We start from the raw sequence: 25313 nt of genomic DNA, 5'->3' as shown, positions 1-25313 counted from the left end.
GTTTAAAAGTGACAATCAACGTGGACATGATATAAATAGCTAATGCTAAATAAAAAAGTGTTTTAATGTTATTATATTTAGCCTACTATATACCTTTGTAATGCGATATGTGATATACAAATTGTGTCATATTACACAAGATCAATAAAAAACGAGAAGTACAATTGATTTTTATTTTGAAAATCTTCGGAAATACGCAACCGGAAGTTAGTTTCATCTGTCGAAGCGAGAATCACACTACTACCGTTGAAGATGGCTTCGTCTTTTTGGAAAGGTGTAGTCGGATTTGGTCTTTTTGCCTTGGCCCATGCAGCTTTTTCAGCGGCACAGCGTAAGTATTACATGTGAAAAAGAAACGAACGTGTACTTGAATTTCCTTTAAGCTTAGGCAACAATCCGTTATATTTCGGTCAAGCTGTGAACAATTGCGGCCTGTCATTGTCACTAGCCAGTTACTGCGTACAACAAGCTTGCACGGTGATGCCTCTTGCCTTGGTACACCTACGAAAACGCTAACCAATCCTGCAGCATCTGAGGCGAATCAAAGAATTGTATTAAAGACGTTGTAACGTTTCTATTGCCAGTAGCAAAATGCTGCAGTTCAGTCAATTGGCCACAATTTGAACGATTACATCATGGCATGAAGGTGTGCTGTGATAAAGGAAAATTTCATAGTTTGCTTATTGTCTCTTTTCCACTTCTCAACAGATCGATCCTACATGCGTTTAACAGAAAAGGAGAATGAAACACTACCAATAGATGTAAGTCATCATAATGTTACCACTGTAGCACTTCAACAATAGACCATTTGGGCTCTGAATGAGATGTCTAGTGTTTATGATAACAATTATTTGTATTTTGTAGATTGTCTTGCAGACTTTTTTAGCATTTGTTTTGACATGCTATGGTATAGTCCACATTGCTGGTGAGTTCAAAGACATGGATGCGTCATCGGAACTGAAAAACAAGTAAGCATCAATTACCCACCAGGCATCCTACATGTATCCTGTCTACATGTGGTTGAGGTACATGTACATTGAAGTAAAATGTTCAATAATGACTTTCTTCCCACCTCTAGGACATTTGACACGTTGAAGAACCACCCGTCTTTCTACCTGTTCAACCACAGAGGCCGGGTGCTCTTCCGTAGCCCGGACCAAGAAGCTTCCACAGCCCAAAACCAACAGGCCCTGCCTTCCAATCCTCTGCGGCTACGCAAGCTGGAGCATTTGCACTGAGACTGGCCTTTTCCTGCCCACATGTCATTTTGTTTCTGTGCACAGATGAGCTTTTTGGTTTAGATGCAAGGGGATTACCCTTGTCCCTCCTGTTAATTTGTCTTTGTACATATATTAATATGCTGTACAATATGCTGTGCATCTCTTTCCATAAAAGTGGTTACAATATTTAACTCTTGACTGTGCCAACCCCTCCAATTTCAAGGCAGGTTTGTTTGTACATAATTTTGATTGCTAGTCAGTTGAAACATCTATCCCTAGTCCTACCCCTTCCAAGTTGCTTCGGGGTATTGTTATTTGTTATTGGACTAAGGGTATAGAGAATGTTTGTTTTATTTGCCACACATTCATCTTGAACAGCTGTCTTGAGCAACTATGTATTTCATGTTTTCTGCTGAAATAAGATTTATCTTATGAGGTGATAAGCCTTTACTTACTCGAGGGAGAGAATTTCATGACCATCACACCATCTCCCTGATTTGTGAAAGAGGCTTCAAAGGTAGCTATGAACAAATTATTGCAATACAGAGTTGTGGTAATGGAAACCACAGAAACCAAGCCTGGAGGGGATGAAAGCAGAGGAAGTGTTACAGCAAATCTAATGATACTGTGAACACTGTAGAGACTAATGGTACATTTGCTTGGGCAATGTTTTTTTCATTTTGTTAAGACTCAGATTGTTTTTAACTTAATAAAAATCATTCAGAGATTTTACCATGTGTCCTGTGGACATTTGAATTCCAATAATTGATAGAAAAAATGCATGAGTACACAATCACGTAACACCATCAATGAGGGTATCTTCAAGCCCAAATATCTAAATATGTTTAGACACAATTATATTTTGTAATATTCAGACTTAAGCTCTTTTCAATTTGATCTGTAAGCATGTAACATGTGCACTAAAGATTTCTTGAGAAATGTTCTTAAAATTAACTCTGCAATACATAGAATACATAGCCACAAAGTATTTCAACAGCATTGTTTTGTTTTTATATATTTATTTTAAAAAACGTCATAAAATTTTCATCATATATAACCATTTAGAAAATTGGTTTTATACAACTTTTCTTTCAAAATAATATATTTTTATGTTCAGGTATGAACAACATCCAAAAATATTCTATATTCTTTATGAACATTACAAAGTAGTATACATATCTTTCATGTAAAAACAAACTCCATGGACACATCAAAAAAGAACTGGGCAGCCTTTGTTTGTCAACAGGATGCCACGAAGCAGGTGGTGGCTAACCAGCTGTCCCAGTTGTAGAACAGGTGACTGGGGGTGCAGGGGTTTTACTTGCCCCAACAGTTATTCAAGAAGAGAATGGAGAGATTGTGAGGAGCCAAATGAGAGGAGGGGTTTATAATAGGCTGGGCTCTAGGTCCTGGAGATGGACCAAACAGGTGGCGTCCTCTCACGTCACTCACTTACCAAGTCCCACAAACAACTGAGCTTATAAGACTTGACAAGAACTATTGCTTTGAGTCATGTTGGGCTCCATAAAACATTGCTTTCAGGTAATCTCGCTAAGACAACAGATCTACTGAGGATGCATGAGGTCCACCTCTAATTGGACCCCGGCCCTGTCCGTCCATGCAGTACACACACACATGAACAACACAAATCAAAAGAGTTGAGGTAGATCAGATTTCTCATGTGAGACTCAGGTTATGAAGTCAGTACACAGTACACAGTTTCATTCTTCAAATGTGTTTTGAACATTACACTAGCGCTTAACCTTAAAGGTCCTTATTGCTTTGAACTGCAATGAGCCCTGCAGCTTGCTGCAGTTAGTCCTAATCATGTTCAGAAATCATGTTAATATGAGTTCCAATGCATGCCTCACATGACAAATCTTGTCCCCTGTCCTACAATGTTCCATCTGCACTGTGTGTGCCATACCTGATTGAACAGTTCAGACAATATCTGTGTGAATTAATTCATGTTTGTAGACAGACCGGAGTCACATGGTCACCACTGGCAGCCGTCAGCGTAGAGAGGATTACATTCAAAGTCTTAGCTGATTGGTCTTCCTTCAGGCTCAATCCTGTGGCCTTCTCCCAGGGTAAAGCCCCCAACCTTTCACCCCTGGGAGGGAGCTGTGCAAGCACAAAGTCACAGCACAAGGACAGTGACTTCAGCCCACGTCATGGAGACACCTCGTCCCACGTCATGGAGACACCTCGTCCCACGTCTGTCCCCCTCCAATCCCCTTTCACCACTCCTGTTCTCTCTCCCAGACCAGGCTGGCAGTTCTATGAGATGGTGTTTGCCGTTGTGGCAGTGTTGTCCACGTTGGGAGTTGTGTTTGTGTCCAGTCTTGCTGGGTACCCTGTCCTCGTCACTATCTCCCATGGTCGTTGTTGAGTCGGGCAGACAACAAGTGCCTCTCCTCGATCTCCTCAAGGGCGGTCTCTAACTGCTGGATGAGCACCCGCTTCTTAAACCTGTGTGTGGGGGGGGGGGGGCAGGAGAGGACAGTAAATGTACTTATCTGACAATGTCCATGTTGGTCTGTCAACACAGTATCACTTAGTGTTGTGAGTTAGCATAGCTCTGTACTGTTTTCCCTGAGTGTAGCTAGTGGGGATTACCTGGCAGCCTCTTTGATGGCGTGATGAATAAAATACCTCTGTACCGTCACAGGACCTTTCACCTCCTGCAGGAGCTGGAATATGGTCTCATAGTCTAAGGGCAACCACAAGCACACAAAGGGTTAAACCCAGGTCCACATGGCAACAGATATTGGCGTTAACTGTATAGATTCGCATGGGGAATAGTTACTGATCTATACTGACCTAGTTTCAATCGGACATCTCTATTCAATTATGACACCACATCACAACATAGTCTGGATTACGTTTACTGTATGTATGTGTGTGGTGTTGGCAATCCACATATGAGGTTGAACTCACTACGTCCAGGTTTCCGGACCTCCTTGATAACTCGCGTGCGCAGCTCTGCGTTGCTGCCATCTAGTGGCATCACCACCACCGTGCCCGGCATGGCCAGGTCTGCTCCAGCGTCTCCTAGCGCCTCCTCCTGGCCTGGGGGGCTCAGACCGCTGCAGTTCTGCTGCCTCTCAGGGGGTCGTTCGTCCAGCCCGTCCTCGTCCAGCCTGTCCTCCATCTCGCCCCTCTCCTCCCCACTGTCCCCATCACACATTCCTTCCCGTTCGTCCAGGGGGAGCGAGGCTGGGCTCCCTCCCTCGCCGTCCACCTCTGCAGGCCAGCTGTCCCCTGGATCATCCCCCAGACCCCCCTCCCCATTACTGTCGATGGCCAGCACACTGTTGCCCTCCGCTCCTGGGGGGAGAGAAGAGGACGCTTCACTACATGACCAGGGGGAGGAACCGCATGATCAAATAGACAGCGTTTTTTGCAGCCTGCATCATCCTAATGTAATTCACCTTAATACTACTACACTATACTATACATACCATAAACCTTAGTCAGATAACTTGTACACACATTGTCCAGCCCTCTGATCTACCCGTATACCCCATTCAAGGTTGACCTTTCGGTCCTATCCTGTAGATGCCTTATCTCTTCCCCACCTTGGTGCAGTGGGATGGGCTTGATGAGTCCCGCCTGTCCCAGGGCCCCCGCCGGCCCCTTCCCCACCACATGGTTGGTGATGATGGGTGGAGTCTGTGGCCGGCGCAGCAGAGGGGACATGCTCCGCCTCCTCTTCAGGGCGGAGCCCAGGTTGGGATCACCGCCGGCCCTCTTCTTGTTCTGGGGCCCCGTAACGAACTCGTCCGCTTCGTCTATCATCATCCCCTGTCGGGTGAAAGACGAGATCCACCATTGTTTGTATTGAGGCATTAGAAACGTGTCACGTGTACATGAAAATGTGTTCGCTCGTAATTCACGCGTGCTGGTACCTTCTTGTCCTGTTTAAAGGGGTTTCCAAATGTGTGCAGGCGTTTGGGTTGGTCAGGGTCGATCTCCCTCAGAGGGGAAGGCATCAGCTTAAGGTACTCTTGATAGTTCCCCATCTGTGCCACTGGGATACTGTGAAGGTAGTCTAATAACAAGCAAGCAGGCCCATTAAAACCACCGTAATGTCATTTATCCTCATTGGGATACTGTTTTAATTGGGCTTCGGAGAACACTATTAGGCCCATCCCCATCTCCCCCAAGAGATCTTCCAAATTACCCATGTATCTATCTAACTATGTACCTTCATCTTGTCCTCGGATGAGCTTCTGAGTAGTCCGCAGCAGGTTGGAGCGCATACGTGTCAGCTGATCTAGAAGGTTCCGTCTGGGGATGTCGTAGGCGTTCCGGTAAGCCTGTGGCTTCAGGTCCTGAGGAGAGAAACCAACAGAGCTCCAGTGAGAGCCAAAACAACCCCTCCCTCTCACAGTTGTCCCTCTCACTGCCCTCGCAACCACAGAGCACCACACGAGCCTCCCGCCTCCTGTACCTTGTTGAGCAGCGCAATCTGAAAGCCGGCAAACTCTTTGAAGTTGATGTCTGCGAGGCGCAGGGGCATCTCCCCGGTGATCCCCTGGAGCAGCTGTTTGAAGTCCTTGCGGTGGGCCAGGGACAGGGCGCTGGAGTGGTTCTTCACTTTGATACCCGTCTCCTGGGGAGGCCTCTTCCCGACGGACACAATCAAACGGTCTGATTCCATCTTAGCCTGAAGATTGACATGAAAACAAACTTGTATTACACCAGCCGCACACGTATGTGTATGGGTGTGTTGTAAGCTACGCCGAGGTCTTTCTGGTGTGGAGTCTGAGGAAGGATGGGGTCGGACTGACCTGCTGGCTGAGTTTCTTCAGGTAGGAGATGACACTGTAGCTGAGGCCACAGTCCATGTTGTCTGAGATCAGGTTGGGTGCTCCCATCATCCTCAGGGCTTTCTTCAAGGGCTGTTAAGAGGTAGACAAAAAGAGACAGAGAAATAGAGAGAGAGAGAGACAGACAAGAGAGAGAGTTTAGGGTTGTTCCTGTATCGATACAGGCACAGACATGATAGGTACAGAGACGAGATGTTGTTCCATGCGTTACCAAGAGAAAGTAAGGAGGCATGGTTTTCAGGTACATCTCGAAAGCCTGCCGCCATTTTGGGTTTGGCTTCAGTTTGTGCACTTTAAACAGGTCATCTGGGAAGAGATACAGAGGAAAATGAGGGAGGGATGCAGAGGAGATATCACTATGCAAAATACCCCACTGGTGCAAGTATCCTTTACCGAGTAGAGGCAGGAGAACAGGGTAGTTGTAAGGCATGACAAAGAGGTTGACACAGGTGAGAGTGGTGCTGGCTTTCAAGTAGCCGAAGGGCTCAGACAAGTCACTGTGCTTCCCACTGCTGTTGACAAACACCTGGAGAGGGACGGGGAGGGGGGGGGGGGGCAGGAGGAGAATGAGAACAAACTCTGACTGACAAGTATATATATTTTTTTAAAAGCCTGCGGTTGTTGCTTGCTTGCTTGCGTGTGTTGACTTTACCTGCCAGCACATGTGAGGAGACTTCCTCTCCAGGATGTACTGGGTGAGGGGCGAGGGCTCCAGCTCGTACTTGTCAAAGGGCAGCTTGTCAATCACCATGGGCTCACAGTCCACGCAGGAGAAGCGCACCACAGGGTGGGAGGAGCGGGGCGGCTGGGGGAAGAGCGCATGGACAGAGGAAGACTGAGTATTTACTGTCTAGAACTTTTTATCTCTCTCAACACAAACCTTATCTGGGTAGGACAGCGGGGGAAAAAAGAGATTAGAGAGTATAAAAACCCTATGATGGATCGTTCAAAGGCTGCTGTCTGCTCGCAGTCAGTCTTGCCCTTAGGCCAAAAAAGGCCGAGTGGTCAGGAGAAATACAGCCCCCAGAAAGCAACAGAGAGGAGAGCATGACAACCTATTATCCCAGCCATTTGAATTTAGAGCAGCCCAGCAGTAGTATGCACTCTGCAGTGGCTAAATGGTCACTCTCCCTTTCAGGTTAATATCCTTCATGAATGTCAAATGAGGGGGACTAATGAGAAACTCATGGGGCCTCTCTTTGGTGGTCAGGTCAGATGTAAAAAATGAGTGCAGTTTCCACCCTCCACTCACCAGAGTAGGGGAGTTCTGGTCCGGCCAGAAGGACTCTGGGATGGGCCAGTGGCCAACGGGCACCCCTGTCTTAGGGTTGGGCCGTACGTAGATGAGCTTGTGGCAACTGTGCCAGGGCTGCGGGCTGAAGGACGACACGGGGCGGACCGGGTCCACCACACCATCTGTAGAACCACAGGCAGACACAGTGAGAGAGGCAGCCTCTCAACCATACAGCACTAACACAGATGTGGGCTCCATCTCAATCGTCTCATCAAGTGATCCTTTTCGGTGAACGACTTGTGGGTCCGGGATTTCTCGACCGGATATTGAAAGGAAGGAAATTTTTGCAGAGCAATCAAACGGGTCCCTCTTTTTTCTGAAGACCGCAAGACAGCTGTGTGCTGCACATCAGGCGACTACCTTCAGAGTCACCTTGAGATGCAAGCAGCAGATGCAAACTCAGCCCGGCCCACCTCTGGAACATACCTTCACCGACCGGTGGCGGGTCCGGCCCTGTCTTCTCAAAGTTAATGACGACGCCGCTCAGAACCTTCTGGACCAGAGATTCCAGACACTGGTTCAGCATCCTCTGGGTCCGTACACAGTACGACCGTCCTGAGGGATGGAGAGATGGAGAGGAAAGAGGAGTGAGAGATGGAGAGGAAAGAGGAGTGAGAGATGGAGAGGAGAGAGGAGTGAGAGATGGAGAGGAGTGAGAGATGGAGAGGAGTGAGAGATGGAGAGGGGAGAGGAGTGAGAGATGGAGAGGAGTGAGAGATGGAGAGGGGAGAGGAGTGAGAGATGGAGAGGAGAGAGGAGTGAGAGATGGAGAGGAAAGAGGAGTGAGAGATGGAGAGGAAAGAGGAGTGAGAGATGGAGAGGAGAGAGGAGTGAGAGATGGAGAGGAAAGAGGAGTGAGAGATGGAGAGGAGTGAGAGATGGAGAGGAGTGAGAGATGGAGAGGGGAGAGGAGTGAGAGATGGAGAGGAGTGAGAGATGGAGAGGGGAGAGGAGTGAGAGATGGAGAGGAGAGAGGAGTGAGAGATGGAGAGGAGTGAGAGATGGAGAGGAAAGAGGAGTGAGAGATGGAGAGGGGAGAGGAGTGAGAGATGGAGAGGAGAGAGGAGTGACAGATGGAGAGGGGAGAGGAGTGAGAGATGGAGAGGAGAGAGGAGTGAGAGATGGAGAGGAGAGAGAGTCGCTGTGTTTTCCTCTTCTGGCAGAGAACTAAGAATGCATGAGAGTCAGTGTTGCAGAATAAACACCCAGTCAATGAGAACATTACATGGGTTGCATTATAAATGACTTCCGACACCATTAGCACTGCAGTGTCATAAACAGCAGAGAGGTAGAGAGAGCAGAACAGTTGTGGTCCTAAACCAGGGTGCTTACAAATCAGGGCAAGACATTGCTGAAAATCTTCTTTACAGCTAAAAAGCTGTTTTGAATACATCCCCAATGGCCTCCTCCTCCCTCCCTACCTCCGGTGACCTCGCACATCTGGGTGATGGCAGACTCGTCCGTGGGGACGCTGCCCAGCTGCTCGCTGTCAGGCGTGGAGGCCCCGGGCAGGCGGAGCACCAGGGCGAAGAGACGCTGGTCCCAGCGGAAAGGCTCCTTGGTCAGCTCGCTGCCCGGCAGAGGAGAGTTCAGGGGCAGGTGCAGCTGGGGAAGTCAGGGAGTACATAAAGGAGAGGGTGAGGTCGTGGACATGATAACATGAAACGTGTGAAGGTCCAGCAGTATTTCCTCGTCTTTTTACCCCACTGACCTACTATCATATCATACGCTTGAAAAGCAAATGCTTTTATCCCGAACGCAACGTAGATATGGGGATTTGAACCTGGGACCTCTGCAGGCAAATGCTCTCCCACCGGGCTATACCCATTCCATGCATACGAAGAAGCTGGACACACTGTGGCTCCAATTAAGTCTAGGGGGATTTTTATTGGTGGATTTTTAAAGTATTGGTCTCAGAGGCTGAGACGGACGGACAGGTTTCAGCCTCTGGTTCTGAGCTGGCGTCTTTGGGTGTTTGTCAGATGACAGGAGACTGCTTTCACCTCGTCAGGCACGCCCGAGCTGTGTGTCAGCTTGTTCCCGTCCGTGATGGTGATGATCACAGACGGCTCCAGGAAGAACGGGTTACGGCCCTGAGGGGAAAAGAGAGCCGGCGTTCAAACACTTTTCAAATACTCCATTCAATGTGGGTTACTGTTAGAGCTCAGCCACACAGGCAGATTGAGATGTACAGTCACCAAGCGGCCCTTCTGCACGGCACTGTGAAATGTCCCTTATCATGAATGACATTCACCTACATTCAGACAGCCCATTACTCTTATGTAGACCTTTACTATGACATTGTAATCAAACATCAAACATGCACTACAGATACATTCACCCAGAGGGGGTATGGGTACAGAATTATGCGCTGCCCCCTTTCTGCTGTCGATGCTTAACTGCTGGTCATGCTGGGAGAGGAGGAGGGGGAGGAGGGGGAGGAGGGGGAGGAGGAGGAGGAGGAGGAGGAGGGGGAGGAGGAGGAGGAGGAGGAGGAGGAGGAGGAGGAGGGGGAGGAGGGGGAGGAGGAGGAGGAGGAGGAGGAGGAGGAGGGGGAGGAGGAGGAGGAGGAGGAGGAGGAGGAGGAGGGGGAGGAGGAGGGGGGGAGGGGGAGGAGGAGGAGGAGGAGGAGGAGGAGGGGGAGGAGGAGGAGGAGGGGGAGGAGGAGGAGGAGGAGGGGGAGGAGGAGGAGGAGGAGGAGGAGGAGGAGGAGGAGGAGGAGTGTCCTTGTTTGAGTCTTTGAGGACAGAGACCAGCTCTTCCTCTGTACTGTAGGGGTCAGCGTTCTCTCTACCACACTTACTGGGAGAATACCTAAGTAGATTTACACTCCTGATGCACACCACTAGCCTAACCCTCTCAAGTGTGTTAATCCATCATAGCTTTCAGGCAAAGGTTCAGAGAAACAATGTGTGAGGATGGAGTGCTGATAACGACTGATGCAAGCCAAGGTGGAGTGAGCTCCGATTGGATGTTCACTAACTCGGCATGCACTAACTTGTTGATGATATAGTAGTCATTTCTAACATGATATGAATAAATGATCATCTAATCTAAAGGAGGTAATGAAAGAATGAAACCATTATAAAGGGGGAACTGTCAGGGAAGGGTGGAAATGGAACGCAGTTGAAAAAGTCTAGAAGGTGTGTGAGTGTGTTCACACGCCTACCTGTCCATAGTTGTCGATGCCAGAGACGAGGCGGTTGAGGTTCATCAGGTCAAACGCTGTGCGGAGAGCGTGGCCCAGCGTGGTCAGACCAGACGCCTGCAGGTTCTTCAGCTCACTCATGAAAGTAGCATGATTCTCCTTCCAGCCCGCCTGAAACCCACACGGATCCTGTGTCACATCACACTCACAGCAACACACTCTCGGAGGGAGCCAACCCGACGTCACACAACACCATGAACAGGCATAAACATCCCCTTGTAAACAACCACACATCACACACAAACACACACTCAGACAGCATCAAATTACCTTGACCCCAGAGCATAGAGGCTCACAATTTCTCATATAAAAAATTGGGCTCAGCTTGTGAGACATACATACAGAATGCCTGAATGGCCAGTATGATCTGCTTATGTAAATGATTTACCAAGGTGAGAGAGAGATTAAATTAAAAGATGTTATTGTTCTCCTTGAACATGTCTGATGTGTATAAAGGCCTACTAGAAGGCCTAGACACTAATAGCTCTCTCAGAATAACATCTCCCAGTGCTGACTATCCATAGGGAGAAAAGTGCTTCCCGTGGGGGAGTAGCTAACTGTGAGTTTGTGGCTGCTGGCTGGCTGGCCGGTTGGCTGGCTGGCTGTCTGACTGCTCCTGGTCTCCAGGGAGGTCAAGTACCTTACAGTTACAGCCTTATGCTTAATCTAAGGATGACCCGAAGCTTACCAGCGTTTTGGTAATACTAGCATTTTTTTTTGAAGAGAGAAAGGAGGCGATAGAGAGAACGAGAGAGAGCGCAAAAGAGTGAAACAAGTGAAAGAAGGAATGAGTTCAATGAGCGAAAGCAAAGCACACAAAAAAGAGAAAAACATGAAATCAATGCAAACCACATTCCATGACTGAGTTAATGGGACTAACACATATAAAGAACTACATAACAAATATTGTAGTCAGCACAGACACAACCAACACACACACATGCAAACCACCAAGTGGAATCTGGAGCCACCTTTCTTTTTTGAGAAGTGACTGAAAACTAAAATCCTGCTGTCAGGCAGTTCAACTCCTAGGACTTCCTCACACTCAATAATTCAGACAACACTATATTTCAGTTCCTTTCCTGCTCGACTCCTTTTCTTCCACATAAACAATTAATTGCCTGCAAGCGTGCAATCAGGGTTCCTCCTTTTATGATAACCTTGTCTGAGCTGGCAACTAAGAGTAAACAAGATAGAAGGTCGACAGGGAAGAGACAGAAGAGGGCCCAGGGAGAGATGTGATCCAGCAGTGTGTTGCTGTATTCATGGCCATGGAGATGTAGGCTAATGCATGGAGATCAGCATAGTGGCTGTATTGTATTAGCACAGTGACACTGTAATGCAGTGGGCTGGGCTCACTGTGACAGCACATCCGTTAATAGCCAATAGTGTAAGCTAGTGACATAGGCACAGACAAGGGGTCATGGGGGCTTTCCTCTCTGGATCTCTGTCACCGCTGGCTTCCAGTATTAGATCATGCCATTTGTATTAGTGTGTTTTTAAAAGCATTACACAAGAACAACAGCCATGTACTGTCAGTCTAAAGACTTATTTATAAACAAGATAAGTTGCTCTGTTTAAGGCCCAGTGAGGAAGCGAGGAAGCGTCCTAACTGTAACTACAAACCGGTTCCTATGGTCCTTCTATAGACGGAAACAAAACTTGACAGGACGGCAATTCGGGACGAAGGGTGCAATAATGTTCTCAACAGTAGGAGTGTGCTGCTTCCATCTTGGCCTGAGGAGCTGTCTATAGGCTGCAGCTGGTCGAGGCTGCATGAGACGGAGCCCAGGAGAGGGAGGGTCACTGCCACCGGAGCGCTCGCAGGATATGCAGCTGGATTCTCCTGCCTGGGACAGGAATGCTCTTGAGGTTCTGACTCCTTGACTTCGGTGCAGAGCCAGATAAGAGATTACAACTTTGCGTGAGAGCAATTATGAGAGGAAAAGAGTGTTTATTATCAAGTAAGTATCAGAATGTACCTGTCACAGGCATAAAAGCCAGCTCCCCTGACACACAGGGCCAAGATAGATGGGGGCAGCTAACACATGCCTGTATGATTAGAGCTCCAGTGTTTCACATTTGTAAACCTCACCCAACCAAACACAACAAAAACAACTCTCGCATTCCCATGGACCCGTTAGGCACCAGTTGACTCATAAGTGGTGGATGAGAGCCACACACCAGTAAACAGAGAATGCCATCTGCCTACTAGCATGTTATGCCAAAGACGAAAGAAGTGTGAAGTAAAAGAGAGAGAAGGAAGTCCAAGTGGAAAAAAATGTCAGCAGCAGGGCAGGCAGAAGGAAGAATGACGTTCCTCTGGTCCATGAGCAGAACAACAAGTGAGCTCAGACTAGAGAGACGGAAAGACAGCATTGTCTCAGCTAGCGTCTCCATGGATCTCCACTCTGATTAGCTGCTGAATATGTCATGAATAATGAAGCAGGGCTAAAGAGAGTCTCTCAGTGGAAGTCCACAAATCCAGTGGTCGGATTCCATAACACCCCACAACACATTTACAGCCGTTGGAGGTTCAGCCCTCGCTGCCTGTCTGGTAGTGAACAGGCCTACATTCAGGGGGATCCTTCCTACATGTGGTAGGCTACGAACACAGCTAATGGTGCATGGCCGCCTTGAGACATTTCACATCGGAAAAGGCACCAAAACTGGGATGTACGGACAGCAAAATAACATTTTATGTAATGTACCCTTTATCCTCGCAATAGGTGGGAGAGAGGATGTGGGTGTATTCATGGCACGGGTTTAGGGTGGGAGGGAGGTGAAGGGGGTGGGGGTGTAGGAGGATAAGAAAAGCCCCCTGGAGGATGTCTGGCCACCTGCCAGAGAGACCGAGCTAATGAACTGTGAGGGAATGAACCACTAACACTGTCAAAGTTAAACGACAAATACAGCTCTCCTTTAGCTACATACAGCTGCAGGCCGTGCCTTCAACACGTAAGCAGCATAAATGTGAGGCCATTGAAGTATCAATCATTTTCAATCAAGTGTATGGAATGTATTTTTAATTATTCACTTAAGACTCAGTTCAAAGCAATATGAAAATGTGCCTGTGGGAGTTTAAAATAACACGGTTGGTTTGGTTTAACGGTATGTGACATTTGAAAAGGTCTCTTCCCACCTTATCCATTACTATTGTGTGGAAGAGAACATTCTTGTTTTTAAAATCCTCAGGGTGAGTCCTTATGTGCTTTCAACTTGTAAATTACAATGCCACAAGACAGTTGTACTTGACAGCCTAAACTTGATCTAATGACTCTCCCTGCCTAATTTAATGATTGTCATGGGGTTGGGTGCTCTATTTCTTTTCAAGGATCACTGTTTATCAAGCTGAGGGTGGAGCAATGGGAAGTTATGGTGTGTGTGTGTGTGTATGTGTGTGTGTGTGTGTGTGTGTGTGTGTGTGTGTGTGTGTGTGTGTGTGTGTGTGTGTGTGTGTGTGTGTGTGTGTGTGTGTGTGTGTGTGTGTGTGTGTGTGTGTAGGGGCTGTGACGGAAAACATACATACAAGGGCATTTTCTAAACTAGTAATGAGCTCATAATGACCGTTAAAACAGATGACAACTTGTGATGTAAACTCATATTTAGACGTAAATATATGTTGTGTGAACGCCTACATAATATTTAGATGAGGAAAGAGGGTGTATCACATGAAGTAAGTTAGAGTTGCCCAGTCCACATTGGCCAATGGAAGTGCATGGAGGTCAGCCATAGAGCGGGTGTGAGGGGAGGGCATGAGAAGATGTGCAGGTTACTTGGCCAATCCACTACAATAAAAAAGAGACGTCATGACAGATAATAAATCTCTCCGCCTCCATCTCAGCGCCCGAGAGCTTTCCCAACACAAAAGCAAAATGTCTGCTATGTTTAGAGGCAGCGCTGCTCCGGGTCTGCGGGTATTTTAACAAAATAGCCGTTTTCACCACCGGGAGGCCAGCCAACCCGCGGCTAGAAACCAGAGGGACAGTAGAGTCTCATTGACAGAAAAATATCTGCGCCTAGTCACATGAAATATTTAATTATGAATTACCTTAACTCCGTATGGCGGATCATCGAATGTAACTAGCATGTACCTGTCGCCTCTACTAGCCGGGTCTCGGGCACGCAGCTGTCAAAAGAAAATCATACAGTACATATTAACGTGTCGAAGGGACTTTACTCCATTCAGGCATATCGCTATTGTGGAAAAAAGTCGAGGTAAAATTATTCTTTACCTTCATAAAGATCTCAACCGCGCCTTTAGCAATGTCCAGATACGACGTACCCAAATAAGTGCGCTGATTCATAGAAGCGGACGTGTCTATCAGGAAAAGTAAAATAGGCATCTTAAATGTAGGCCTATAGATATACAGCTATATGCTTTCTAAAATACCTATTATCGTCATATGACCTATCTTGCGGCCAGGGCATGCACATATGTGTGTATATATTTTGTTATAATCAGACCCCCCCAGAAGAGGGTCGTCCAGCCACCCCTTGCCGCTGCCTGACTATCTGTCTTTCCCAAGCTCTACTGGGCTCGCGCTGTTGAAGTTCTGTGTTCTGAACAGAGTGAAACGCCTTCGTCCCATCGCCATCGTTGTATTGGCTGAGCCTGTTCACAGTGGCCACTCCCTACCGTGTATAAATATGTAATGAGGTCGAGACGGTTTTCTTATCCGCCTTCTAGCTACTCAGTACAGCTGAGCGCAGTAGTTACACTATACAGAGAAATGTGATCATATTTAGTTATGGACGCTTATGTTGTGTTTGTTGTTTCGAAGCAATATTTGTCTTAAAATATTTCCATTTGGGTTATGTCTATAAACTGTAGGCTGCATCTAGTGATAATCTGCAATACTCTCTAGATTACAGTGTAATAGTGAACATGAAACGCTACACTGCGTACTCTGGTTCCCTTTTGCCGCCCTGGTGGGGGTGGGGAATGTTGTTGCTGTACGCTAGCCTACACTTTTTTTTCTTTTGTTTACAATTAATTTTCCTTCCTTTAAATCTACCCATGAAAGCTAGAGCCCCTCGAAGCGCCATGTTATTGTAAAAACTCGAGCCATTAATACGTGCCCACGTCCTCGTAACAGTAGCCTAAACTGAGCTAACATGGTGGCTCCTGTTAGTCTTTGCAATTACGCTACTGAGGAAGCGTTGTCTGAGGAAGTACTGGTATATCGTTTCTATATTTCCTTTTAAGATATCCGTTTTTATTCTAGACAACGCCCGCCTTCTGATTTGCTTGCTTAATGTGGGTCGTGTTTGTCCAGTGTCTACTTGCATATGTGTGAGCAACCAGCCCACGAGCCTGTACAGAAGGCTACATCCTTTTATAGGTTAGAAAGCTTGGTTACATAATCATTGATTACATACACAACAGATCAAGTATAAACTTGAAAGCCAAATCTCACACAATGTGACCGACAGTACAATTAAATGCATTCCCCAATTCCACCACTAACGTTTCAGGCCTCTTAAGTGGTGGCAATTAAGCGACAGTCAGTGTCCCTATTCCTTTCAGGCCTTTTGCTTTGTGACTGTTCAGTCAGAAACAAATTTGAGTAAATTGAAATAAATCACTGGCCATATCTTAATGTTCTAGGAGACCGAGAGATATAAGTAATACTGCCCTGTATAACAGATGAAATGGTTGCAACTTTTTATTTGAGTGAATTCATTTTCATTGACAAAATGGGTCTCTTGCGGAGTCGTTTGTATCCAAATTGGTTATGCTCACAACTAGGATCATACACAACTCGAAAAGCGATTAGAATCATGATTACTTTAGTTATGGACGTTTATGGAGCAGTGACATTAATGACGTAATGAATCTACTCTGGCGGAATTCCTTTGCCTCCAGTATCCCAGCATTCACCGCGTGATCTGCAGTGTATTGACAAAGAACAGAGCGAGAGAGAAAAAACTGGGTGGGATCATCAAAACAGTAGCCTAGCGTGCCTCAAGCAACCCTTATAAATTGACGGCGAAAAGGTAAATCGGCATTTCGAATACACCTAATGGTTATTCAGCTGAAGTTACATTCACTCGCTTTTAATCGTTTACATGACAACGCTTGTTGTTTGCGGTAAGCAAACCTGCCAGATAAGCTAGCTACAGTAGCGTAGCTATTTGTAAATGCATGTCAGCTCGCCAGCAGTTGTTGTCTGTCTGGGTCTTTGTTTTGTTAGCAGGCTAGTGCTAGCTAGCTTATGACAGACGCATTTCATGCTTGTCCCTTGTTAGAATGATGTTGCTAGCTAGCAATAATATTACATTTGTTTGATAGCTCTTTGCCAATTTTCTGTACATCACGATGTGTGTGATAATTTTTGTTACCTATGGGGTAGCTTACATTTCGATACGCTTGTCAGTAGCCTACCTAGTATGTGTCGTTCTCAAGTTAAGGTAAGGATACAAGCTTGTTTTACGTTACTAATGAGTTACTTGTCTTTAGTGTAGAAACAAATTCAAAAGTCTAAGCCATTGGTGAATAGCGAACCAGCTGTTGACACAAATCCCTCTCCTGGGTTCATGTAAAAAAAAAAAAAAAAAAAGGTTTCATGAACAAAAAGTTATATTTCAGAATCACACATGATAACGTGTTGGTTAATTGTAGGTTAGAGGTTAGGTTAAGTCGTCAGGTTTAAAAGGCGGTCTCTTTTATTGTCCAGTGTTCAGCCAACTTGTCGAAGTTCTATAATGTTGCGACACCACACAACCTCGTATATGTCGGAGTGAGCGAGATGCTTCTTCAAGTAAACATGTTCACGTGACTAGCCACGTGGAGTGAAATGGAACTGAAGAACAAGTGATACTAACCAGACACAAGATCTGAGTGCAGCCCAATGCTGCTCAAATCTAGCTATAATAGCCATGAGCGGTTACACTTTTTTACTGTTACCTAATATTTGCTACCCACGATCTTCAGTTTTGAGTTTCGAGTGACCCATCCTTTTCTGTGTTGTCCACAAAGCAGAACAACACCATGCCCTTAAGGAGCTGAGAGTGGGAAGGCCCATTGAGCCAGAGTGGAGGTTACACACCTGCACAGCTCCCCGAGAGAGACGCTGCCCTGCCAAACAGAGGACGAGAGACAGGGGAGCAGAAGAGAGCTCAGCTGGAGCCAATGCAGCAGCAGCAGGGCCGACAGCCGGAGCTTGTGGAAGGAAGCCTTCCCGTGTTCGTGTTCCCCACAGAGCTCGTCTTCTATGCCGATGAGCAGACGTCCCACAAGCAGGTGCTCACCCTCTACAACCCCTATGAGTTCGCACTCAAGTTCAAAGGTCGGTGACATTGCAGTAAAAATCGGTTTGATTGTATTCCATACAGAACACGTCTGTGTGTCCTTAACATCAAAACCCAACCTCTACGCATGTCTTCTCCCCTTCAGTGCTATGCACAGCGCCAAACAAGTATACTGTGGTGGATGCCACCGGAGCTGTCAAACCACAGTGCTGTGTAGACATGTGAGTAATGGAACCGAATAAACTTGTTTGCGCTCACGTGAACCTTCTCTTTGTCTTTGTGTTCCAACATTCCCAAATCGAACACAGAGGCTGAAGTATTATTCTAACGTTTCTATGGCATCACTCTGCTCTCAGAGTGATCCGACACAGAGATGTACGGCCCTGCCACTATGGGGTGTATGATAAGTTCCGGCTGCAAGTGTCGGAGCAGAGCCAGAGGAAGGCCCTGGGCCGGAAGGAGGTGACTGCCACGCTGCGGCCCTCGGCGGCCCAGGAACCCCCTAGCCCCCGTCCCCAGGAGGAAGAGGGCAGGCTGAAGGTGCAGCTGGCCGACAGTGTGTTCTTTGAACAGACTGCATTCCAGACAGGTAAGGCAAGCCCCCTCTTTGAGTGAGATTCCTTTCTGGTCGAGTATGCAGCAGTGTAACAGTGGTTGTAGTAAAAAGGTTTGTCCAAATACGTTAGCGCCTTCTCTTGTCACTAGATGGCGCCAAACACCAATACAAGTCAGTAATGGACTTGATAAAGCGTTGTTTTCTGTTTCCTTGTGTTTAAACAGAGAGCCGGGTTGTGTCAGGAGGGCCCAGTCTCCTGACAGTGCTGCTGGGATTGGTGTGTATGGCTGCCCTCATGCTCCCTACCCTGGGAGAGCAAGAATCCACCGTGCCTGTCTACCTCCACTTAAGTGTTAACAAAAAACTTGTAGCTGCTTATGTTCTTGGTGAGCACGTAAACTACATGTTATGGCTAGCCAAAATTACATTTGTTTGACTATTAAGGAGCTCTCCTGTAATTATTCTTCTTAAGACCTTGTGATAAATTAGCATCCGTTAGTGCTTAAATGCCTACAGTTATTCCGTTCGAGCTCACTCTTTGTGGTTTATCTTGCAGGTCTTCTTACAATGGTTATCCTGCGTACATGAAGTTCATTTCTCACTGGAGTGAGAGAAAGGGAGGAATAGCTGAAGCAAAATAAAAAAGAAGAGGATCTTCACACACCCAAGGCTACCACATGTGACAGGGTAGTGGTGGGGGAGGGGGGACGGGGGATTGGGTATCAGGTCAATTTGCCCCCTTCCTCTAAAAACATACATTTACATCTTCAAAATACAAGACTGAACTGATGCAAATAACATAGACCTTCAGCGCTGAAGCTAGAAGGGGGAAAATGCTCAAAGGCTGTGTGAGTCAGTGGCCTTGGGCTTGTATAGAAATATTGTGGAGGGGGTAGGGCTTGAATTAAAAATGTTGTTTGACTTCATATACCTTGTCTGTCTGTTTTCATGGCCATTTTGTACCAGAAAATGGTGAACTGAGTGTTTAACTGACTATTACACAATGGTAAACTTTAACATGATAAATAAATGTATATAAAAAAAAACATTACGCTTTTGTCCTGTCCTCAACGGTAACCACATCTAATGCTTATGTTGGTGTCAAGTTGATACGAACCACTTTAAAAAAAAAATTAATAGCTTCTGACTAAATGCAGTTACATGCATGTGGGAATATTTGGAGTGTTACATTTCAGCAGCAATAGAAGGTTTGACATGTGACCAAAGGAATTGATTTCTTCCTATGAAAGACAATGGTTTACTTGCTGTACACTATCATTGTTGTTACTTAAAAATGCTTAATAAAGTCCCAACACACGTCTGTGTTGTATTATTGGTAAACACATCCTGTCTAGACAGAATGTGGCTACAGGTAGTGAAGCGCACACACATGAAACACTTGTTACTCCCAGCTAAACTCCCAAGACAATCTTCAAATGAGGATTTCATGGCAGTAAACAAAAACTGGTTTAGTTAAATTAGTAGTACCACATTACAATCAATAACACCAAACACACTGGAAATATTGGACAAATAATTTATTTACCGTAAGGTAAAGAAGTTTATTGATATGATATCTCAAAGGGGACACAAGGACAGACGCAGTCCAACACTGCTGCAGATAAGGCTCTTCTACCATCCTGCCGTCACAAACATACTGCACACTTTTAATGTACTTTTAGTCCAGTTCATGCCTTAGATTAGAAGCATGTTGAAGTTACAGACAAAAATAATCATAAAAATAAACACCACCTCAACAATTTTGAGGACAAGCAACCAAACTGACCAGGCTGTTGCTCGTCTACACAAAAGAAACAGACATTCAGTATTCAAACTGCATCTCAAAATAAACTATCAATAACATACGTCCATAAAAAAGGATTTACAATCACTTTTGTTTCACAAGAAAAAGACGTGTTTCAGACTTGAGAATAGCATACCTTGTAGGAGGGTACATTTGTTCAAATAAGTCCATTTCATTTTCATTCCTTCTCCAAAAAATACAAATCTGCCCAAAAAGACAACCATTATACATATTCTTTGTACATCACAGGAAGCTCTCAAGATCTTTTCCCTAATGGTATTCCCCTGCTCCGACTTTTCAGTATCAATGTATGAAATCATCCATCCAGTGAGATATTCTTGCACTAAAATATGTTACTGTATCAATATTTGACCATGGTAACAGAAAAATATACAGCCTCACAGCTTCCCTTTTCAAATGCAATGGCACAATATGACATGGCTCTCTACACTGCACTGAGTTTTGGATACAGCCAAGTAAAGGATGCTGTATTTTTAATTGAAAGTATAAACAGTCAATACTTTGATTTGAAGAATTGAATTAATCAATGTACGATGAAGTGGCTGCAAAGGAAAAAGATCAGAAATGCATCAGAAATAAAACTGAGTTTGACTGTACTTTGTACTGCACAATGATAAATTCCAGGCAAAAACACAGGATGCAGAGTTTAGCATGTAGTGTTCAGATCCTATCAGTGGTGACCCCCCCTCTAGTTCTGCTCCAGTACGATCATCTGTATCACAATGCATATTTTACTCAAACAACGGACAGTGTCAGCCAGCAACAAGGCCAGCTTAAGTGCCATTAAGAAAACCAGATTTTCCACATGTAATTTTTGGGATTCCATCTGGAAACATTGCTTCTTCAATACAAGGATGAGAAAAACCTCCCATCTATATACCTTCTAGTTAGTTCCTATAGATAGAAAAGGGTTGGTTTGCTGTTCATTGATGCCCTGTGCCCACATTCTCATTACAGCCAGTTCACAAAAATTAAAACTATTTATAATGTTTTAAATGGCAAATATGTACATACTTACAAACAACGAAGCAGGAAAACAATAAGTTAAATCCTTTCATACAAAAACTGCCGACACTGTTGTGCACTTACAAAGGTCTGGAGATCTGCCCTTCTCTTGCACCTTAAAAAATAAACAAATTATACTCATGGGACAACCCATTACCCATCCCGACAGTCATTTCCCATGCAGTATTACCACCCTCCAGTAAGATGGTACTGATTAAAGGATACACTTAAGGGATACATTACCTTGGTGGTTATGTCACTATTTGGGAGGCTAAGCACCATGTAAAATATCCATTACTAGCAGCTGGTGCTCCACAGTTGCCCCATTTAAGTTCAAGGCTTACCAGTGCTTCCACAGCCACACACAGCACAAATCTAGGACTTTGGTTTCATTTAATACAAATACACCTAAAGTCTCCCAAGCAGTCTAGCAAACAGCCAAGCAAAAACATACAGCATGATGCTGTTCGGAAGTCCCACAACAAAAGCTAAATAGTAGGGAGTTGGTGGGTCTATGAAGGACACTAACTGCTGGGATCAGGTTTTTTTTAAACCTCCGGTTTTCACCCTGCTTTAGTGTCCCTCTACGGTTCCCCTGATCACTTTGGGGAGAGACCCTGCAGGGGGGTGAAGGGAGAGTTGCTGGAAGAAGGGGAGACACCGTCCATCTTAGCTGGGGACCCAGAGGAAGACCCCACACTGCTGAGGCTTCCATCCAGCAGGTCTGAGGAGAGGCTGAGGAGAGAGAATGTCAGCAACACAACACCAAACTGTACCAGGTTTTTTGAAATGCCAGTGATCTTAACAAAATAGACATATAAAATGTGTTACGGTTGCCCCAGAGACCAAATAGGCAAATTTGGGAGACCCTCACCATGAGTTGAGCTCAGACAATTGGGTAACATCCGATGACAGCATGGTGGTAGTCCCCTGAAAGAGCCTCTTAGGCTGGCTCTCGGTTTCCATCTCTCCTACACACAGAGGAAAAAGAACAGTTAGGATACACACACATTCGAAGAATACAGTTTTCATTCAGTGTTGTCTCTTGTGTATGTGTATTTTTGGGCCATAAGTTGCAGCTCAGAGCCCTGTCTGAGAGTGAATCTGGGTGACAAACCTTTGCGTTTGATTGGCCCCATAATGCTGGGTCGGATGCAGTTGATTGGGCTTTGGCTTCTCCGGCTGCTGGAGAAGACATTACCGTTGTAACACATGGAGTCAAGATAGTGTAATGGTCATCACAAAAGTTTGTAAAATATCTTGCATTTGCTCAAACTAAGAGTTCAATTTGGTAAATATAATAATAAAAAGCTTCAAGGCTCATTGCCCTGAACAACACTTTTGGCTCAAATTTGATGCCGTTAGTAGTCGATATTCACAGAGTAGCGGCGCTTGACAAGGTTGGCCAGATTACATAAGCACTCACCTGAAGCGTCGTGTTGGGCTGGGCACTGGGCTGGGGGTTAGGCCATTGCTGCTCACAAGGATTTGCAATGAGGGAGAGAAGCACTGCTGCTCATTGGAGAAAGGAAGAGACAAAATCCAAGTCAGGACAGTCACAAACATTTCTCTCTTCCTTCTAGACATACATGATTCAACCACATCTAAACATACCTTTTTCCCTATCCCCCTGGTTGGGGATGGGGCAGGAGACACAGGCACAAAGTCAATGCGCTTTGGGGATGACGATGCAGACTTCTCCAAGTCATTGTCACTCTGTATGATACAGAAACGCAAACCCTCCTATGTAACATGCCGTAGAACCACACCCTGCATTGTTACCTTCCATTCCAAGGTAGAGGAGAAGTTGTTGGAGTATTATACTACCGACTCAGTCTGTTCTTGAGAGACTGGTGGCCCTGTTAACTCCATGGGGTTTCATCTAGCATGTCTCAATATGTCAACCCTCCCAACAGAGAGGGGAGGAGACTGGCCCAAGGCCCAGACATGCAGTATGGTCACAGAGATATCCAAAGTACACCCAATGAAGTGCAATTAAGTGCTGTGAATCTAGAACAAGGATTCCACAAGGACCGTTTGTGGTCCCTGTAAACAGTGGAGGTGTTGTTGCCATGGTAGTATTGCTTCTTACCAAATTGAGACTTTCTTCCCAGGATTGGCTAATCTGCATAGCAGCTTGAACACCCCTGAGACCAACAAAACAAAGAACAGTGAGCCAAACATTGAAAGAGAACACTGCAATGACATGCTTGAAGTATAATACTACATATCACCTGTAAAATAACAGGTCTTTAATATAGTTATTGAGTTCCATCACCCACTTTTAAGACTCATTACATCAAGCACCCCTACCGTTCATGGGCAGTCTCTCTGTTCATCACATCAACACCTTCCTCCTGCAGAATCACACACAAGTGCAACGTGCATTAAAAAGGGTAAATTACTCAAAACACATCATCAGCATGTGTGCATTTAACTGCCATGTGAGATCCAGACAGCTAGCAGTGTTGGAGTCTGATACTACCAATCGGCCTGCTCTGGGAGACCGTTGGCCCTGTAGACTCCATGAACTATTGTTCTGGCATGTTTTGAAGGCACCGACACTCCCTATGGCTGGAGAGGGGGCCAGAGGTCTGACATGCTGTCAGTGATCAAAATAAAAGTGATGGGTGCAGTTTCACTTAGGCCCACCTGCTTAATTTGATGGAGCCTGGTGCTGGGGACACGAATGGGTGAGGAAGGGACCTGATGGAGAGAAAGAGAATGTTAAAATGAAGTAAAACGAGACAACTTTCTGACTGATTAACTGATTACAGTACCATATTGGGACGGTTGACAACTGTGGTGCTGTTTCTTCTGGAACGTAAAACCTCTCTCTGAAACACCTGCGAGTTGTCACTGAAAAGTAAGAAATGTGTAAATTGCAAGGATGGTTAAGGTTTCCCAAAATGGTAGGTCTTTACTGGACTGTCATTGTGCATTATGACTGAAGACAAGCAGAGTGAATGCAAATCAGACAGGAACATTTCACAGTGATTTGAATAACAAAGACCACAGACCATAAATACCACCATAACACAAACAGGAAATGTAAATCATGTTTCTAAATCATGTTGTAGTTAGGAAAGTACAAAAACCTCAGGCCGTTTATCATAGGTGCACTGTTGGATCGTCTTAAATGGCCATCGTTCTGAACTAGTGACGATGGAATTTCGAGGTCCAGTTCCATCTTCTCTCCTTGGTTGTTCATCGTGCAATAATGTCCCCCTTACATGTAGCAAGACGACTAATTGTGTCCCCCTCGTCTGCAAAGTTTCTGGCTTTCCATCTACATTGTTCAAAGTAGCGTTTTGTGTAGACTAGCTTACAATAGTGCAATCAAGGTATTTATCGTTAACTATTTAGCTACAGCTACTGGTTTGTTAGCTATGGATACCAAACCTGGAAAACACTGACATAAATTGAAATCGCAACTAAATTCACAACTCAACCAAAAGAGGGCTGGCCCATGCTGCAGGCAGCTAACGTTAGCTGGCTAACAGCTTCTGCTAGTTTACATGGGTTGCAGCGAGCGATAGCTAGCTAGCAGCAACACCACAAAGCCCACTGAAGCAGTCGTCCCCCAAAATAAATTACACGAGACGACAACAAAAACCAGAAATTGGAGACGACATCAAAATGTCTGAAAATTATTGTAACGTCAACAAAGGTAACTATTCATGCTATGGCAACAACAGAACTGTAGCTGAGCAGCTGGCTACGGATTGCTAGCTTAGGTAGCTAACTAGCTAGCTAAACTGGTTAAAATGATGATGTATGCTAGCTAGCTTCTAAATTAGCTAGTCTAGCTAGCTAGCAATGATCTACATTACCATATTCGGGGATCATCAATGTATAAAACGTTCACAGTTTAACGGTGACCCTAAAACGATCATGTTTAACAATACGACTATCTGTGCTAAATTTCAATCTAATGTTTCCACTGTCTATCATCAATTTTGATGATCAGTTGTTTGCTGCTGGACGGCGCCGATGAGAAGCCCCAACACCAAACTTCCCGCCCCATTGATAGTTGCTGGCTGAGCGATAGCAAACTCGACCAATGAAAACGGCTCATTATGCCAGCGTGCCCATTTGAAAGACACAAAAAGACTT

The 25313-nt window shown here is 45.6% G+C and overlaps 4 protein-coding genes and 2 non-coding genes across 10 annotated transcripts; 2 read left to right on the top strand and 4 right to left on the bottom strand.

The window, feature by feature from the left end:
• Window positions 1-230: 230 nt before the first annotated feature.
• On the top strand, window positions 231-1952 carry mmgt1 (membrane magnesium transporter 1). Its single transcript, XM_067247905.1, has 4 exons — window positions 231-331; window positions 709-761; window positions 865-968; window positions 1079-1952. Exons 1-4 carry the CDS (start codon window positions 253-255, stop codon window positions 1236-1238), a joined length of 396 nt encoding a protein of 131 aa, XP_067104006.1. The 5' UTR covers window positions 231-252; the 3' UTR covers window positions 1239-1952.
• A 304-nt stretch (window positions 1953-2256) lies between these two features.
• ints6l (integrator complex subunit 6 like) lies at window positions 2257-15067 on the bottom strand. 2 transcript variants are annotated; one of them, XM_067248198.1, is made up of 18 exons: window positions 14793-15067; window positions 14609-14686; window positions 10519-10668; window positions 9353-9442; window positions 8771-8954; window positions 7776-7904; window positions 7308-7471; window positions 6708-6860; window positions 6449-6581; window positions 6267-6361; window positions 6017-6127; window positions 5677-5892; window positions 5431-5557; window positions 5132-5274; window positions 4802-5027; window positions 4161-4550; window positions 3840-3933; window positions 2257-3692 (listed from the first exon to the last, which is right to left on the bottom strand). In XM_067248198.1, the coding sequence occupies exons 1-18, from the start codon at window positions 14901-14903 to the stop codon at window positions 3590-3592; spliced, it is 2697 nt and encodes an 898-aa protein (XP_067104299.1). In that variant the 5' UTR covers window positions 14904-15067; the 3' UTR covers window positions 2257-3589. The 2 variants fall into 2 exon arrangements, with proteins under 2 accessions (XP_067104299.1, XP_067104300.1); XM_067248199.1 differs by lacking the exons at window positions 2257-3692; window positions 3840-3933; window positions 4161-4550; ... (7 more) ...; window positions 6708-6860; window positions 7308-7471 and having other exon boundaries at window positions 8682-8954.
• A 1376-nt stretch (window positions 15068-16443) lies between these two features.
• mospd1 (motile sperm domain containing 1) lies at window positions 16444-19404 on the top strand. The gene is made up of 6 exons (XM_067247779.1): window positions 16444-16557; window positions 17543-17849; window positions 17957-18032; window positions 18168-18400; window positions 18592-18753; window positions 18924-19404. The coding sequence occupies exons 2-6, from the start codon at window positions 17693-17695 to the stop codon at window positions 18953-18955; spliced, it is 660 nt and encodes a 219-aa protein (XP_067103880.1). The 5' UTR covers window positions 16444-16557; window positions 17543-17692; the 3' UTR covers window positions 18956-19404.
• Window positions 19405-19899: 495 nt separating this feature from the next.
• On the bottom strand, window positions 19900-25187 carry pabir2 (PABIR family member 2). 4 transcript variants are annotated; one of them, XM_067248090.1, is made up of 11 exons: window positions 25031-25187; window positions 24296-24486; window positions 23978-24056; window positions 23850-23903; window positions 23511-23554; window positions 23290-23344; window positions 22812-22913; window positions 22624-22709; window positions 22315-22382; window positions 22072-22168; window positions 19900-21932 (listed from the first exon to the last, which is right to left on the bottom strand). In XM_067248090.1, exons 2-11 carry the CDS (start codon window positions 24406-24408, stop codon window positions 21797-21799), a joined length of 834 nt encoding a protein of 277 aa, XP_067104191.1. In that variant the 5' UTR covers window positions 24409-24486; window positions 25031-25187; the 3' UTR covers window positions 19900-21796. The 4 variants fall into 4 exon arrangements, with proteins under 4 accessions (XP_067104191.1, XP_067104190.1, XP_067104192.1 ...); XM_067248089.1 differs by having other exon boundaries at window positions 24296-25187; XM_067248091.1 differs by having other exon boundaries at window positions 22315-22379; window positions 24296-25187.
• On the bottom strand, window positions 23003-23150 carry LOC136954775 (small nucleolar RNA U109). The gene has a single exon (XR_010878138.1). It is a non-coding gene; the product is annotated as a small nucleolar RNA U109 (small nucleolar RNA).
• LOC136954776 (small nucleolar RNA U109) lies at window positions 23661-23802 on the bottom strand. The gene has a single exon (XR_010878139.1). It is a non-coding gene; the product is annotated as a small nucleolar RNA U109 (small nucleolar RNA).
• Window positions 25188-25313: the final 126 nt, after the last annotated feature.

This window comes from Osmerus mordax, chromosome 12, assembly GCF_038355195.1.
Source record: "Osmerus mordax isolate fOsmMor3 chromosome 12, fOsmMor3.pri, whole genome shotgun sequence".
Taxonomy (NCBI): Eukaryota; Metazoa; Chordata; class Actinopteri; order Osmeriformes; family Osmeridae; genus Osmerus; species Osmerus mordax.
This window is presented reverse-complemented; position numbering and strand designations above follow the sequence as displayed.